The following is a 15,965-nucleotide window of genomic DNA, read 5'->3' on the forward strand; positions in this document are numbered from 1 at the left end:
ATTTTACCCTTGTACTTTTCCTAAGGTTCATTTTACTACTTCATAATTGATGTGATTTTGAAAACAAACAAACAAACAAACAACAACAACAACAACAACAAAAAAAACAGATTTCATGTCATAAGTCACCTGGTAAAATGGCAGTTTCATTAAAGTGGCTTGGTAGGTTTACTGTATCGCCAGGATTCACTTTACACATCTAACATGCTAGGCTTGTGCTAGAGTTTTGTTGGACGATCATAAAAAACATTAAAAGCAAGATAAGAAGACTTTGCTATCAAAATAACATAAATTCTTGATAGATTCTAACCATATAAGCTTTACAACCAGTGCTTTCTTTTTTCACAAAGAAATGGTACATTTTAGTGGAGTATTAGCTATTTGGACATTTCTGACACATATGTTAACATAAAAATAGAACAATATTCATTATGGTGGCCTTTAAAACTTTAACATTAAAAAATGAATTATGAATTAATGAGAATAGTCTCTGCTGAAAAGAGCATTTGCAAAGACATAGAACTTCCTACTAATTTTACCGTAATGGTAGTAAGAGACGTGAAGACAAAAACTCACATGGCCTTTCATTCAACATTTAGTCAACAAAGCCTCTAATAATGCTGCAACAGCCCTAGCTTCTGTGTAGTAATGAGTATTGTTAATGGCCTGCTTTATACTGTGAAATTAAGTTTTATATATATACATACATACATATATATATATATATATATATATATATATATATATATATATATATATATATATATATACACACACACACACACACACACACACACACCATTTACATTTTCAGTTTAGTACATACATTTTACAGTACAATAAAAGTATAAATCAATGTGCATCAAAATAATGTCAAACTGCAGTTGAATGCATATTGGGAATAAAGTGATTAGGAAGAACCAGACTGCTAATGTTGTTTTGTTAGTCTTTTTTTTTTAAATTGTGATTAAGAAGAGTTTGTCATTCTACATTTCATATACCATATCACTTTGTTCAAACTTGTGACTACTTAAAAAGTATTTTCCATTAAGAAATCACTATTTCTTAGACTTGTGTGCTCTCTGAATCTGTCCTTAGCAAGTTTTGTATGTAATCTAAACGTATTAATCGATAGATATATGTGATCAGTGTAAAAAGCTACAAATCCTTTTTCTTATACGGCAATATTACTCGTAGTACGGTATTTGCAAGTGTTGAGACAGGAATGCCAGGAATTCCAAAGGCTCCAATTCATCCTCAAGCGACAGTACCGAGGTCTTTAAAGTGAGAGCGCCCCTATTTGAGCAAAACTATTAACATCAGAAACAAGTTTTTAACTGACTTAGCCAAAGCGCAAAATATGTCGCACGGATTCTTAAAACACCGGCAATTGATTAAACCTTTGTCGTAATAAGTCCTTTTTATTTAACTTTAAAAATATATTTTGCTTTTTCTTCAATTTTGTGGTCTGAAATTCTGATACTATACCACGTCTGTCCTTTGTAACACCAGGGTCTTTTCACGTTAATGTCTTTTGCAGCATGTCTTTTCTCCGAGTTAAATTGATGTTTATGTCTTTGTTTATGCAAGAAGATCCTTTAAAGATTAATTCACGAGGCGAGATGAAAAGGCTCGTGCCGCAGTTCTGCCTGGCAACTGCGTTCTTCTCATTGCTTTGGGCTCATTTCTACTCCCCCCTGTTCTGGTTTCGGGCATTTAAAAAAGTTTATCAATCTATTTTACAAACTATAACAAATTACAGCGTCAAGTTTAGTTTTAGAAACGCGCTACTAATTAAATACAACTCTTACTGTTTATTCCTCTGAGAACATTTAGCCGTGGACTTTCAGTTTCGATGAATACATGAGGAGGGTGGGTTCCTGACAAACGTTCAGGCAAAATGCATTTTTAAGACAATAGTATGAGGACGTAACATAGTTATAACCCTATTTGACGTACAAGTCCAACGTATTAGTGAGCAGCATGTCTCTTTAACGAGTCAGAAGACAATTATGGTGATTTAGCCTGTTATACCGCCCCCTACCAAACTTTACCAACGCACACATTCACACCACAAGCCTACCCTACCTCTCATTTGATACCCACGAAACAACCTCCCCCCTTCCCCAGAAAAGACCCCTCGCTCCTCCTCTGTTTCTACCCCCTGCTGTATCCCCTTAGTCCTCAGCCACCCGGGGTAAAAAAAAAAAAAAAGAAAAAAAAAAAAAGGACCTCCCATTTCCATACTGGCGGCAATAGCAAGGACCACAAAGTTCTTTGAGAATTATCTCCGCGCCGAGCAGACAGCCTCTCTCTCTCTCGCTTTCTCTCTGTATCTCTCTCTCTCTCTCTCTCTCTCTCTCTCTCTCTCTCTCACACACACACACACACACACACACACACACACACACACACACACACACACACACACACACACACACACATACTCCCCTCTCGCACTCTCACAGGCTGCGCTGCTGCTTTGATCTTTCTTTACAACAGTTAGCTAACGTCATAGGCTGCACTGCTTAGAAGGGGAGTTTTGTCAAGCGGAACAGAGCTGCAAGAGTTTTCAGAGGCTCTCGCACCGCAGTGGCAGCAGGCAGCATCCACGGAACCTCTACCCTTGTCTAAAGCGCACAATCTTACTTTCATCGCCTTGTGCCAAAGTTGAGGCAGCGCCGAAGACATGGAACACCAGCTGTTTTGCTGCGAAGTGGATACCATTAGAAGAGCTTACCAAGACGCAAACTTGTTGAATGACCGAGTTTTACAGACAATGCTTAAAACAGAGGAAAATTATCTTCCTTCGCCAAATTATTTCAAATGCGTTCAGAAAGAAATTTTACCCAAAATGAGAAAAATCGTCGCCACATGGATGCTCGAGGTTTGTATGAGCTGACAGTTTTTAACATTATACAACTTCATTTCAAGATGATTCTCCTTTCGCTCTTTGGACCCGATCAACAGCAGGCCTATTAGAAGGCTAATGGGGATATATTTTAATGTCACCGCCTTATCACCTTCGTGTTTCATAATGTAAAGCTTCAACACTGGACTGCTTTGCTCTAATTATTGTCGAATTACGTGTTTGACGTTTTATGCACGTTACAAAAGTGATAATATTCCCAAGACACGAGGGTTCGATTTCCTTTATGCTTAAACATCTTTGTTGAATTGTGTATATATTTGGACTATGCACGGTTCGTTTGTTTTTAAACTAGTAAAATCCGAAGTATATTTACTTGGAATTTATTTAAATTTAATATCAATGTACACGTATGCAATCCCACTCGTGCCAGTAGCTTGTTATGCGCCATCTTTGCTGTCGTATGGACAAGTTATTTTAATGTTTTAAAAATTCTAAATGGACGTAAATATTGCCAGTATTCATACAGAAGCGCCGGTTGTTAGACGTTTAAGCTATACCTATTATTTAAAGTCGATTCTTAGAAGCAGACGTGATATTTATGTGTTAAAAGTTTTGTTTCAGTTTGCCATACCCCATGCACAACGTCTCTGAAGGTCGGCGTGGAAATAAGATATTTTAAAGGTTTCTAATGACAAGAACCTAATATAAATATTCGGATTACGAACCATATCGCTTCTAGTTGATTTACAAGTAGATAATGTGCTATTTAGACCTTTTAAATAATTTATATTAATTTTTGAAACCCGCGCTGGAAGTAAATGTCGCATGCTATGCATCAGCATGGAGTCTCATCGAAATTAAATTAATTTCGATCGGTTTTCGTTATTCTCTTCAAACTATGTTTCTTTTGAACAATAGAACATACCTCGTAGAACATTTAGGTACGTCTTATGTGTATCTAAACAATTTTGATATATTTTTAAATATTTTTTGAAAAGATGACGAACTAGAAATTGTTTCCTGAACCTACCACTGGACGCCACCTTTTTGTATTGAGAAGCAACGACCACTAGCATCTGCTGCAAATTGCAAGGTTCTGTGGTGTTAGTGTACAGCGGTTTACATGTTTATTGATTGATTAATAGCCCAGTCGGCATTGCGGTTGCTAGTTAACTTATTAAGCCTTTCGTTAACAAAGCGTGATCTGCTGCCCATGCATAAAGCCCATGTGGTACCCCTCAGTAACACGTTTCAATTAGGCCTAATGCATAGAATTCTTTGTTATTAAGAAACTTGGTTTTTAATTCCAAACAACACGTGTGCGTATTTTGTAAGTTACCAGACTGTATAGGATATATAGGATTATGTCTCATACTGATCTTATTTTTTTAAGGTGTGTGAAGAACAGAAATGTGAAGAGGAGGTTTTCCCGTTGGCTATGAACTACCTGGACAGATTTCTATCTGTAGAGCCCACTAAAAAGACCAGATTACAGTTGCTCGGAGCTACCTGCATGTTTTTGGCCTCTAAAATGAAGGAAACCGTTCCATTAACAGCCGAGAAGCTTTGCATATACACTGACAACTCTATTCGTCCCTGCGAACTATTGGTAATTACATAAAAACATATTTGCATTTTTCATTATAGCATTTTACACATCACTATACACTATTCTACATAGCATGTTGCATTAGGGATATTTCTGAAATGCATGCGAATGTAATGTTATTCATCATTTTAATGTATTTAATCAAGTGCACAGATATTTTTTAACCAATATTCTTTATAAACTTATTAAATCGTTGAGGTTGAAATTTGCCGTTAATTTAATAGCTTAAATCTACAACAGATATCCCAACTGAAAGATAACACCATCTAGCGGCCAAACCCTAGAATTCAAGGTGAATATAAATGACTGAATTAACGAACTTAAAAGCGTCGTTGCTTCATCCTCCGCGTGTTCATGTCTTTCTTACAGCAAATGGAACTACTGGCACTGAACAAACTGAAGTGGGATCTAGCGGCAGTGACGCCACATGATTTCATCGAGCATTTCCTTACCAAACTTCCAATACATCAAAGCACCAAACAGATTCTGCGCAAGCATGCCCAGACGTTTGTGGCGCTCTGTGCAACAGGTATGCATGATACACATTTACCTTTTTATTCCGTTAATTTGATCTGTGTCACTTCAAAGTGAGGTTAAGGTAGGGGCAATATCATGTGATGAGTATCTGTTTTAAAAGGACATGCCAGATTGTTCTTTGTTGTTTCTTTGTTTCTAAAACCAAACTGTGAGCGTTCTTCTGTGAACGCTCACATGAATGTAAATTGTGCATTTGGTCATCCCCCTTCAATTTCCGATCAGAAAGGCCTTTTTTTATTGGGATGGAAGGAATCGTCCTAATTCCCTTTGCAGAGGTACTGTAAATTAGCACGAGCGTCTGCAGTGGGGGGGGGGGGGGGGGTGCGTTTCCTTTTGTGGCTGCATCTGCGCCCTGCCTCATGGCAGCAGTCCGCCAGCACGCACCATGTAAATGCGCCTTGTTCAGCACAGAAAAAGAGGAAGCCACCTACTGCCGTTTCATGGAACGAGGCGCATGTCCCAGGGCCCCTTTGCGTAAGCTCGTTTGCAGCATGCGCAGCCTCTCCCCCGAGACAGGGTCAGGAGAGGCCGTGCCCATTGACCTCTATTGTTATGTAACCTACTGAAGTCAGCTGACAGCCAGTTTATCGTCTGTCTTAACCAACCCCCAGTGTCTTAGGAAGGCACCTCTCTGGTATACCCCTTTCCTTCTTTCTTTGTCCCTGCCCTGACACAGTGGGCAACGCCGCCGCCTGCTTCTCTTTTATGCTTATGACCTCCATTTCTTTGGGAAGTGGCCTGGGATTGCAGCCAGGGAGATTGTGGTTTGGGTGGGTGGTGGGGAAGTGGGATCGCCGACGACGTGAATGGCTTTGGGCGATGCCTCCCGTGCCTTTATGTTCAATTTGTCTTCACAATTACCCTCTCGTCGCCAGGATGGTGATGGTACACTGCTACCTATGAGAAGGGCCGTTGTGTTATGTTGCTACTCTTCATGTGTGGGCAAAACCCAAAGTGAGTGGGGTTGGGGGAAGGGGGGGGGGTTCTCTGCTTTGATTTATATTGTCTTTCTTCTCATGCAAGCAGTGTGGGAAGACAAGTTACCATCGTGCAAGCCTTCCTATTTCTTCCATTTTGTGTGTGTGTGCGCGTGTGTGTGTGTGTGCGTGTGTGTGTGTCTGTGTGTGTGTGGACGAAGTCATTTTCTTGCAAATGTGCCTTAATTTTTATGTTGATTATGCTCTCCTTTCTCATATTACAAAATGCCCTTAAATGCACTTGTCTCTAGGAATGTTGGACTGGGAATATGTTTTGCATGTGTGGAAAGAGCCTTGATTTATTGGAGACCTTTGGTGTTGGGATGAGAGAGTTGCAGTAGGGGGTGGGAGGCCATCCCCTAGACCTACAGCACAGTTAGCCTCCCTGCAACCCCTAAGCCTTAAATGCCTGGAGTCCTGTCCCAGCTTGGTGTCACCACAAAATGTCTTGCACTGTCCCCTGACTCTGGCTCCCTCATTATGATTTAGTCATGCTACGCTTCGTTAAAGCCCCCTCTTTGTAACACTGTCATTTTTCTAACAGCCTTGAAACTCTCTGCGCTGCATTTGTTTTTAATCAAAAGCTCCGACTGGTTGGATTTAAGATTCAAGTTTTAACCAGAGGTCCGTGGTTTTCTCTCACAGACGTCAACTTCATCGCCAACCCCCCTTCCATGGTGGCGGCGGGCAGCGTGGCGGCGGCCGTGCAGGGGCTGTACCTGAAAAGTAGCAACGGCTCTCTCTCCTCCCAGAACCTCACCAACTTCCTCTCCCAGGTCATCAGGAGTGACCCGGTAGGTCCTGCCCACCACTTGCCCCTTCTGCCCATTCTGCCCATGAGTTTCACGTTGTATGGCGTTGGTGGTAAATGTTTGTGGTTTTGTCCGCAGGACTGTTTGCGATCGTGCCAGGAGCAGATCGAGTCATTGCTGGAGTTGAGCCTCAGGCAAGCACAGCAACACAGCATCTCCACAGAGACCAAGCGCGTGGAGGAGGACGCCGACCTCTCCTGCACGCCCACAGACGTCAGGGATGTTAACATCTGAGTGGACCACGCTTCTTCTCTAGAGTGTTTCTTGTTTGCTGTCTGGTCTGGGCTTTGACCAGAGGCTTCGTGGGACGAGTGGGACCCATAAGCCCCCACTGGAACCCCCAACAACACCTTAACCAATCATAATCAGCCCCACAGAGTGCCCTCACCGTTGAGCCCTCAGTGGAGCCTCCCTGTGGCCTTCATGACTGGGCTGTTACTGATCAGACCCACTAGCCGAGGACAAGGGAAGGATGAAAACCCGTTCACATTGCTGATTACTCTCTCTGTCAGGCCTTCTCCATATAACTTGAGTGAAATGATAAGACACAAAAATGTATAGAAAATTTAGGATTTTTTAAAATTAAACAACCACATATTTTACATATGTAGTTGTGACTTGTCATATATATATAGACAAGGAAATAGCTTGATATTTTCGTGTTGAGTGTGTCTAAAACTTTTTTTTTTTTGAAAGAGAAAAGGCATTATTAGTGTGTTTGATTTCTCTTTCTTTTAGCTAGTATGTTACACATGCTAACAGTCACCCCAGCCATTTTTGCAGTCTAGGCATGTGTATCTATCTCTGCTTGCTTATGCGTTTAGTCACTTTATTCTATTGTCTAGACTTCTCAAAATTCCCTAACGTGTTTTCCTTCTCTTTCAAAATGGTTTGTGTAACCCTAGTATATTTTGTTAAGCATGTGTTATTCTATGTTATGATTTAGAGGCCTGTGGATTGCCAAAGCTGAGGTTTAAACTTAATACCAGACAGAACCATTGACATTATTATTATTATTTTCATGATATATTTCATCTTTTGATTTCCTCACTGCCAATGCTGTCACTGGCTATGACAAAATAAGCTTGTCTCTTAACTGCTCTCTTCATTACACTCACGGTGCAATCCACAGTCTACGTTCTGTTTAGATACATGTTATAATCTAAAACCATTCCATTAAAAAAAAAAAAAAATGCACTTTCAGTCCGTCTTGCGAGACTGGCTTATGAAAATCCACATTTGTAAAACAAACCTGAAAGAAAAAAAAACATGGAATGGAGTAGCTGATGGCAGGCTTGTAACCTGTCTGCAACATGGAGCGGGTCTCTTTATGGTGTTGTAGGTTGGAGAGAAAGAGAGAGAGAGAGAGTGAGAGAGAGACGCTGAGAGACTGAAAAGATACATACTCGCAGAATAGCAGAGATAAAGCCTGAGGGCCAATGCTGCCATCACCCTCTCCCTGCTGCCAGAGACGGACAGACACTGGAGAAAGTTCTGGCGCAATCCCGATGAGAGCGGCCCAAGCAAGCCTACCATTGTTCAGCTACGCGCCCCCCAATAGCAGAAGAAGCATTGGCGCATTTAAAACACTAAAGTAACATAGCTATATCAAAGATTGAGAACTATTTATTTTGCCCTTTTCCCCTCATAAGGCCAGTATGGAGTGCAAAAATGGATACCCAAGTTTGCTTGGTTTTGAAATGTGCTTCACACACAGCTATTTTCTACCTTGTGCAAAAAAAAAAAAGAAGATCATTTTGAAAGCTCAACAGGAGTGCGAGGAGGTGACGTGCTCGAGACGAGAACACCGTTGTAAGAGAAATCAAAGCGGCGTGGCTTCTAGACGATTTTGCACAAACCCCAAGATTTGCGTATTCCTCCTGCCTCTCGCAGGAGGGGTCCCAGGGACGATGAGCATGGATGTTGGAGATGGCTGAGGGAGACACTGAAAAGAGCGACGTCTGGACATCAGAAAGTAAACCGCAGAACTGAAGTGTTTGTACAAGAGAAGGAGGGAACACAGGAGGCACACTCCTCATATTTAGCTGCTCTGGAGGGATTTCCAGCAAGTATGAAACTTTCAAGTAAAAAAAAGAGAAAACAACCAACATAAAGACATGCTTCATTCTATTGTCTTGTTTTGCTGCTATTTTTGGTTTTGACTATGTAAAATGTCAATATACTGCCATGTCATGGGTTTTAATTTTCTCATAGAAAATTATGATATTGACATCCTTGTTTCTTTTCGTAGTTTTTTTTTTTTTATTATTGGATCAGTTTTTATTAATGTGATTTCTGCATTATTCCAAAAAAGGTGGAAAAAAAAGAAAAAAATAGACAAATGTTCCTTTCTTACCCACAATACCTCAAACAGTCATGATTCAGCAATGATGATTTAGCCTGGGCTTTTGTTTCTTTTCTGTTTTGTCTTTTTATTTCACTTGGTCATACAGTGCCTGCTAGTCCAGTTGTCAACAGCCAATGGACATGCATTATTCATCATCCTTCTGGGTCCTGATATGAGCAAGTGGAGAGAGCATTGAATGAAATTGGTGCCATAAACATCTTGATTATATAACTCATTTGAGTTTTTAACTGTTTCATTAAAAGAGACTATATGCCCCCCCCCCCCTCCCCCCAGGCTGATTGTGGCCCAAATGTTATATATTTATAAAGTGTTTGTACAAACTGAAAGTAGATATGAAATGCCATGTCAATTTACAAAGCCATAGTGTGGATTTGTAATAATTTAACAGCACCCACGCTAATGTATCAGTACCTGGCCATCTTGTTCTGAACACAGGATGATTAGCGTGCTTGCATCACGTGTCATTATTACAATAAATGGAAAATAGATATAATCGCCAACAGTTTTTTTCTTCATGTCTTGTTCATGTAGGAATTAGAAAATTGCTATTTGTAAGAGTCACAGATGCAGCTGTTTTCTGTATTCTGTATTATTATTATTGGCACACTGTTAATTCTGTCAAGCAGATATACACCCAGAGCTGATTTTCGACCCACCCTCTGTTTTATGTTCTTTTAGCCATAGACATGGTGCTGCTATATGTCCTGCATTGTGACTGGAGATAGTAATTTATGTAAAGAGGTGCAGCTTTGAGCTAAGGAATGAGCTACTGGCTTAACCCAGGACCCAGGGGGACGAAAACATACTATCCTCTGTATTGTATCAGGAATGTTTGTTACCTCAAAACAACAACAAAAAAAAAAAAAAAAAATCAAATGTCTGACAAGAGCTGGCATGAACTTATGTTCACATGCCCAGACATCATGCATTTAAGGAAAAATAAATACAAAAAGAAAAAGACAGGATGGTGTGGAGGTCTTCACCCAAGCTTTTCTCTTGAATGCGCAAAGGGAGAAATTGACTCAGAGAACTGAGAGGTCGTTGCATCATCCCCACAACCTAAAACGCTTGGCTTTGTGTCTCCATTCTGTTGTAAATGAGGCCAGTTGTTCTTAGTCTTTAGTCCTGAATTTTGTTCATTCTAAAGGGTCAAAGGCCAACTGAGGACACTCTAGTAGATATGGTGATGACCTGGCAATAAAATATCACTTAATGTCTGTTCATTTATTTTTTTGCCAGTTGCTGGTCTGAAATGCACAATCTTTACTTGCAGACCCATTCTAGACATGATGTTAGCTAGAATTAAACTCAAGCTTCAAAAACACTTGCCTTACTTTGTCTTTTTTCTGTTTTTCTACCAATGACCATAAGAGCTTCAGGTACTGGTTCACTGATTACGTGGTTAACACATTTGGTACTGTCCTAGTCATAAACCATTTTCGTAATGTAGTTCTTAAAAAACTTTCTAGAAAGATGGTCTCTCAGTAATCATTCTTTACATAGTAAGATTCACATAAATGTACATTAACAGTACATTGTACATTGTCAATGAACAGCCCAGCAAATGTGTCTATACTGAACCATACTGAAAGATCATTTATCAGACAAAAATGACCATAGTCTAATAACAGAAAACTGCCTGTTAACAGGGTTGTCTGGATCTTACTTCATATTGGCTGTTTTTCATTTTGTAAAATCTTGTGGAGCTGTTACTGATACAGCAAAAGAGAGAGTACATCAAAAGAATGCCAGGTCCACCGAAAAACATGTTCTTTTCCATACTTAAGGGGGAGGTTTCTTTGCTAGAAGAAACTTTTCCATAGTGAAAATGTTGTCTTTGAGTATCACTAAGCTGTGCGAATAAACCCAGTGCATTCACATACCTCAGGAGGGTGATATCCATCTTTTATTGCCAAACTACAATCAGTCTGTCTCAGCATTAAACCCTTTCATCTTCCGTTCGGTTGGGACCTTGAACTGGCTGGCATGGTTCAGCAAAGAAGAAGCAAGAGAAAAGGAACTTGGACTATTTCACACTTCCTCGACACTGACTGAGGTTTCACGATAATTCGGTGTCTCTGGCTTTTGGCACCCCAGTGTTTGTGGTCTTCGAAGGAGAAAGCGACAGTGCTTCCCACACCCCAGCAAAGGCAGAGCGAAAAGCTGCTAAGAACGTGTGACTTCCATGCCAGGGGCTGGCTCTCCATGATCCAGTCTGGTGCCTGAATCTTCAGCTTCTGCTCATCCCCTCACAACAAGTACACACACCTTTCCTGATGTGGTTTGTTGGGCCCTGAGAAGACTAATCTTGCCAGAAAAAAAAATCCCTTGCACTATCTATAAGCAGGTCAGAGTGCAAATTTGGTTTGACCTCATGTCAGATGGGTTTATGCAAAACCAGTAGATGGATCGGCTTTTGCTGTGTGGCAAATATGTTGCACTGCATAGTGTACTGAAGTTTAATATCACAAATTAATTTACATAATCTCACAGTGATACAGCTACATTTGTATAATGCTTTGAATAATGTTGTATTCTAGAAAAGCCTACACATAAATATCCTGCTTGGTTTCTAATACCAAACACAGTGCACTTAACAAGAGTCAGAAGAACTGGATGCCTTTTACAGGTGGTCATTTACAGGGGCTTTGACACACATTACAAGGTTATAACAAAAAAACAGCCTTTATCTAGATCTTATTAAGCATATTAAGCAACAGGCAACAGGAGAATGGGCTAACTCTGAGCCACTTACCCCCACCCCCACTGCCAAATGAAGGCGCAGCACATTTCTTGCCTGTGCTGTGAATAGGAATTGCGCATTTATCATCCACACCATGAAGTATGTGCGCCAGTGAGCAGCTCAGGGCTGAGATTAGAATTTGTGCGTGTGCGTTTTGTGTGTGTGCGTGAGGGTGGTGGGGGGGTATGAGGCAACCAGGCAAAAAGGGAGATACTATGCCACCATTCAGGCAGAGGTCTTTTCTTCCTGGAGTGCCCGTCGGTTGCATTTGTCACGTCCTCCTTTCATGTCACCACTCGCCACCTGCTCCTGAAATTCCTGAACATTTTCTGAAACCTTCCAGCGTCCTCCTCCATTCGCTCGGCCTCCTGACCCCCCTCCTGCTGGCCCCAGCCACTCCGCTCTGCTGGCTGAAAGGAAACCAAAGAAACGGCTCCTCCAGCGTCCTTTCAGCCCCTGCACCATATCCGTGTTTTACTGTTCTGCTTTTTTTTTTTTTTTAATTAGTCACACGGACACACAGAGCCTTACATCTGGTAGGGATCCATCCATAATCAATACAGCTGAACATACTGAGCATGTAACACGACGCTAGCTCGTGTTTCAGTAGAGGGTAATTGTAACTCAGTAGTTATTGTAATTTGGAATACATTCTAAACACAAATGTCATACAGATCATATCACTTAAGACATCTAAAATATGGCTGCTGTTGTCAAAGTTAGAACTGTAATTTAGATAAGATGCTTAAAAAGATAAACTGAAAAGGCTGAACCTTTGTTATAGCACTGGTCCTGACAGCACATCTGTAAACACATAACCATCATGTGACTCAATATGGCACATAAAAGAACCAACAAGCGCAGTTCACACAGGGTTGGGTCAAGCGTGGCTGCGGTGGAGGCTCTCACCGGCTGAGTGGAGGCCTTTGGGGAAGAACAGGGTTTTATCTGTCCGTGCTCTAAAGGTGCCGCCATCGGGCCCCGTGTTCACCTGCTGGTGCCCAGAGCGGAGACCAGCTGCCACCTCCAGCAACACCCTCTCATTTGCTGCCAACTCCTGTCCGCCTGAGAATTCTGAGCTGCACTACCGCCTGAAAATGTGAAGGGGGAGCAGAACAAAACGGAGCGCGTCCCACAGCCCCTGGCCCTCTCATGCGGGCCCCAGCCGCGGTATTGTTGCAGACCCAGAGGCTGTCCCCATACTGGGCCCAGGAGAGAAGCCGAACGCTATCTGTCAGGAGACTTTGCTGACCACCCATGAAATGGCATTGAGAGACCCAGCAGTGGAATTTCATGGGGCCCAGGGTTGGTTAACCAAAACTAACAAAAGATAACTGGGATTTGTGCCAAGAGCAGGTGTAAGCATTCGCATTATAAAATCAAACACATACTCTAGGGGGAGGGAGGTAACTAATGCAAGGCTTCTGATTACATCATGAGGCACAAAGGAGATAAGGTTATCTAGTGTGGTGGCACTTCTACTGAAATGCAAGACATCTTTGAAGGTTTTATCACAGCATTGTTTCACAAAGGACAAGGATGGAATACAAATTCTATTTAAAAAGTCCACAAAAACAGCACAAAGAAGAATCAGTTTATTATTGGAAAACCTCATCCCTGAAAGTACAGATTCAAAAATAAATAAATAAAAACATAAATAAATAAAAACCATAAAATACTGGCTGACTCCCTTGGCCAAGACTCATCATTCACTCACTCATAACGTTGTCATTAACAAATAATTATGGTAGTATGCAAAGGAGCATCACTGGCTTAAGTCCAAATGACGATGTAAATTGGAATTTAAAAAGAAGTTTCTAACCCATCAACCCTTAACAAAGATATCCAAAATTGGCACGCTTACATAAAATGCCAACATGCGTACTTTGACCCATCTGTTACCAATTACTTTAATGTAATTCCATGTAAGGAGTCTCTCAATCTATAGACAATGGGGCGAAATGCTCCAGTAAATGCTTTCAATCATCAGCATGAATATTCAAATAAACGGTCTATAAATATTCTTCAATCAATGCCAGTCTAGCAGTTCTGATTTTGTCCAGCAGAGGGAGACTGCAGAGCTGAACAACTGACTGTTCTATTTCACCACAAGATGGTGTATGTACTTCAACTTGCACGCCCAAAGTTCATTTAACTATATAAGCGTTTCAAGCATCATCATAAAATTAAACTGCTCAACAAGAGAACTGGAGCAATGAGATGAAGGCAAATCCACCACTTCAATGATCCCAGATTTACTCACATTCTCCATCATGCATCTTAAAGACACAAGTGTCTTTGACAGCACTCATAAAATCCTGTTATCATTATCTGACTGCCTTGTTGGCTTAATTACTTTGGCCAGCTACATGGAAGCCTCAGTCTTTCCCCAATACACTAAAGCATAAAAGGTTTTGAGAGCACCACACAAAGCCTTAACTCTCGATTTTCACATCCGCCTGTGTAGATGCCCATTTCTCTTCTCTCTGTAACACGGTGGGATGCTTGGCAGGATCTCTGAGCCTCCTCCTGCAGGGTTTGACATCTCCGCCATTTTTCAGAATGACATTTGTGATGATCCGCCAACATACTCACGAAAGTCTGCAACCACGTTCAGTAAAGAACATACCTATGGCATAAAAAAAATCCCTTTAATGGCCTTTTTAAAGGGGATTCCTTATTGGGATACATTATGATTACAGACACATTAAAACCTATAAACATGGTGACACTAGTCCAAAAAGTAGGCCAGATTAAAATTAAAATTATGCAATGAAAATACTTCAAGCAGTGCTTTCTTCAACTAATTTTGGTACGGTATGTGGCAACAAAAACCTTCAAAGTAGTTTCATGTTTATTGAAAGCAATATGTTGCGTTTTAAAAATAAGGAAAGATTACCCTGACTTACCTGTCGAAACTTTGCCCTAATTTTTGCCGTGTCTTCCTGGAGGTTTTCATACTGTGGATCTTCATGTGGAAACCTTTGGATTAAACCAACCAGAGACTCAACTGCTTTCAATTGCTTTCTGGAAGGACAATAAAAGATGGTTAGCTAGTATTTAGAATTATTTAGTATATTAAATACTAAATACTAGTATTTAGTATTTATTTGCTCTGATATGCCAAAGGACACTTCGTGGACCAGGTACGGAGCATCCCAGCCATCTACCTTGCTTTAACTTCCTCGTGGTTTTGAATCAGAAATTTCCATGCGAGGGCAAAGCCATGGTAAAAAGAGACCTGAAACGATGCACATCACCTTCAGAAATGAAATACATCACTTACTCTTCGGGAATGAATTAAAAGATAAACATTTAGTCACATGTGACTAAAATGGAAGTCTAAAAGTGTACGAGGTGAGACGACGCGTACCTCAGCAGACAGTCTGGCTCCGTGAAGCGCCCCGTGATGTCGTCCCTCCATCGTTCCCTCACGGCTGCCTTCCTCGAAGCCGTCCCGGTATCCCTGGGTGTGGAACCTGGGAGCGGAGAAATGCAAATGTGGAAATGAACACGACCTTTCGGAGAGGAAAGTCACCCCTGGTTAGGTGTCTAAGGAGCGGCGCGGCTGACATGTTAACCACCGTGGTCAGGCACACCGCCGTGCGTGGCACAAACCTAGTTACAGCACGAAAACGACTCCGTCATATTTGTAGCCGTTCGCTGCAGTAAGACGGTGCAAAATCAGGTTGCTTTACGTTACTTTTTACCTGTCATCTGCCATAAGAATTGAGTCGAACAAATCATCCGTGTGCGACAAAAACGCCATGGCCTGTGAAAAACAAGTCACACATCCGAGGTTTACTGAAAGAAGTCAGCAAACACCCTGCCCGTCCAATCTTCTGTACTTAGTCACCATGTAAACACCCTGTACGTCTAATCTTCTGTATTTAGCCACCATGTAAACACCCTGTGCGCCTAATCCTCCCTACGCACTCGCCATGTAAACCAGGTAGTTCGTTGCTGACTTCCTTTGCTGTACGTCTTCCCAGTGGCAGATCTAGTTGGAGATTAGCGCCCCCAGCTGGTGCGGAGCGCCTGCGGTTA

At 41.4% G+C, this 15,965-nt stretch overlaps 2 protein-coding genes across 2 annotated transcripts; one reads left to right on the plus strand and one right to left on the minus strand.

Moving 5' to 3' along the window:
• The first annotated feature begins 2,303 nt into the window (after positions 1 to 2,303).
• ccnd1 (cyclin D1) lies at positions 2,304 to 10,499 on the plus strand. The gene is made up of 5 exons (XM_027012539.3): positions 2,304 to 2,887; positions 4,266 to 4,481; positions 4,851 to 5,010; positions 6,641 to 6,789; positions 6,886 to 10,499. Exons 1-5 carry the CDS (start codon positions 2,690 to 2,692, stop codon positions 7,039 to 7,041), a joined length of 879 nt encoding a protein of 292 aa, XP_026868340.1. The 5' UTR covers positions 2,304 to 2,689; the 3' UTR covers positions 7,042 to 10,499.
• Positions 10,500 to 13,500: 3,001 nt separating this feature from the next.
• lto1 (LTO1 maturation factor of ABCE1) lies at positions 13,501 to 15,895 on the minus strand. The gene is made up of 5 exons (XM_027011647.3): positions 15,629 to 15,895; positions 15,292 to 15,397; positions 15,089 to 15,159; positions 14,828 to 14,945; positions 13,501 to 14,547 (listed from the first exon to the last, which is right to left on the minus strand). Exons 1-5 carry the CDS (start codon positions 15,685 to 15,687, stop codon positions 14,476 to 14,478), a joined length of 426 nt encoding a protein of 141 aa, XP_026867448.2. The 5' UTR covers positions 15,688 to 15,895; the 3' UTR covers positions 13,501 to 14,475.
• Between the last annotated feature and the right edge of the window lie 70 nt (positions 15,896 to 15,965).

The sequence above is a fragment of the Electrophorus electricus genome, chromosome 3 (assembly GCF_041902795.1).
Source record: "Electrophorus electricus isolate QZ-2024a chromosome 3, ASM4190279v1, whole genome shotgun sequence".
Taxonomy (NCBI): Eukaryota; Metazoa; Chordata; class Actinopteri; order Gymnotiformes; family Gymnotidae; genus Electrophorus; species Electrophorus electricus.

What these genes read in the sequence shown, in the direction of transcription:
- ccnd1 (XM_027012539.3), top strand. Translation starts at nt 2,690, where the DNA reads ATGGAACACCAGCTGTTTTGCTGCGAAGTGGATACCATTAGAAGAGCT. An exon ending in TTCGTCCCTGCGAACTATTG is followed by an intron (nt 4,482 to 4,850) that starts GTAATTACATAA and finishes TCTTTCTTACAG; the next exon opens with CAAATGGAACTACTGGCACT. An exon ending in AGGTCATCAGGAGTGACCCG is followed by an intron (nt 6,790 to 6,885) that starts GTAGGTCCTGCC and finishes TTTTGTCCGCAG; the next exon opens with GACTGTTTGCGATCGTGCCA.
- lto1 (XM_027011647.3), bottom strand. Translation starts at nt 15,687, where the DNA reads ATGGCGTTTTTGTCGCACACGGATGATTTGTTCGACTCAATTCTTATG. An exon ending in GAGCCAGACTGTCTGCTGAG is followed by an intron (nt 15,160 to 15,291) that starts GTACGCGTCGTC and finishes GCATCGTTTCAG; the next exon opens with GTCTCTTTTTACCATGGCTT. An exon ending in CACGAGGAAGTTAAAGCAAG is followed by an intron (nt 14,946 to 15,088) that starts GTAGATGGCTGG and finishes TTGTCCTTCCAG; the next exon opens with AAAGCAATTGAAAGCAGTTG.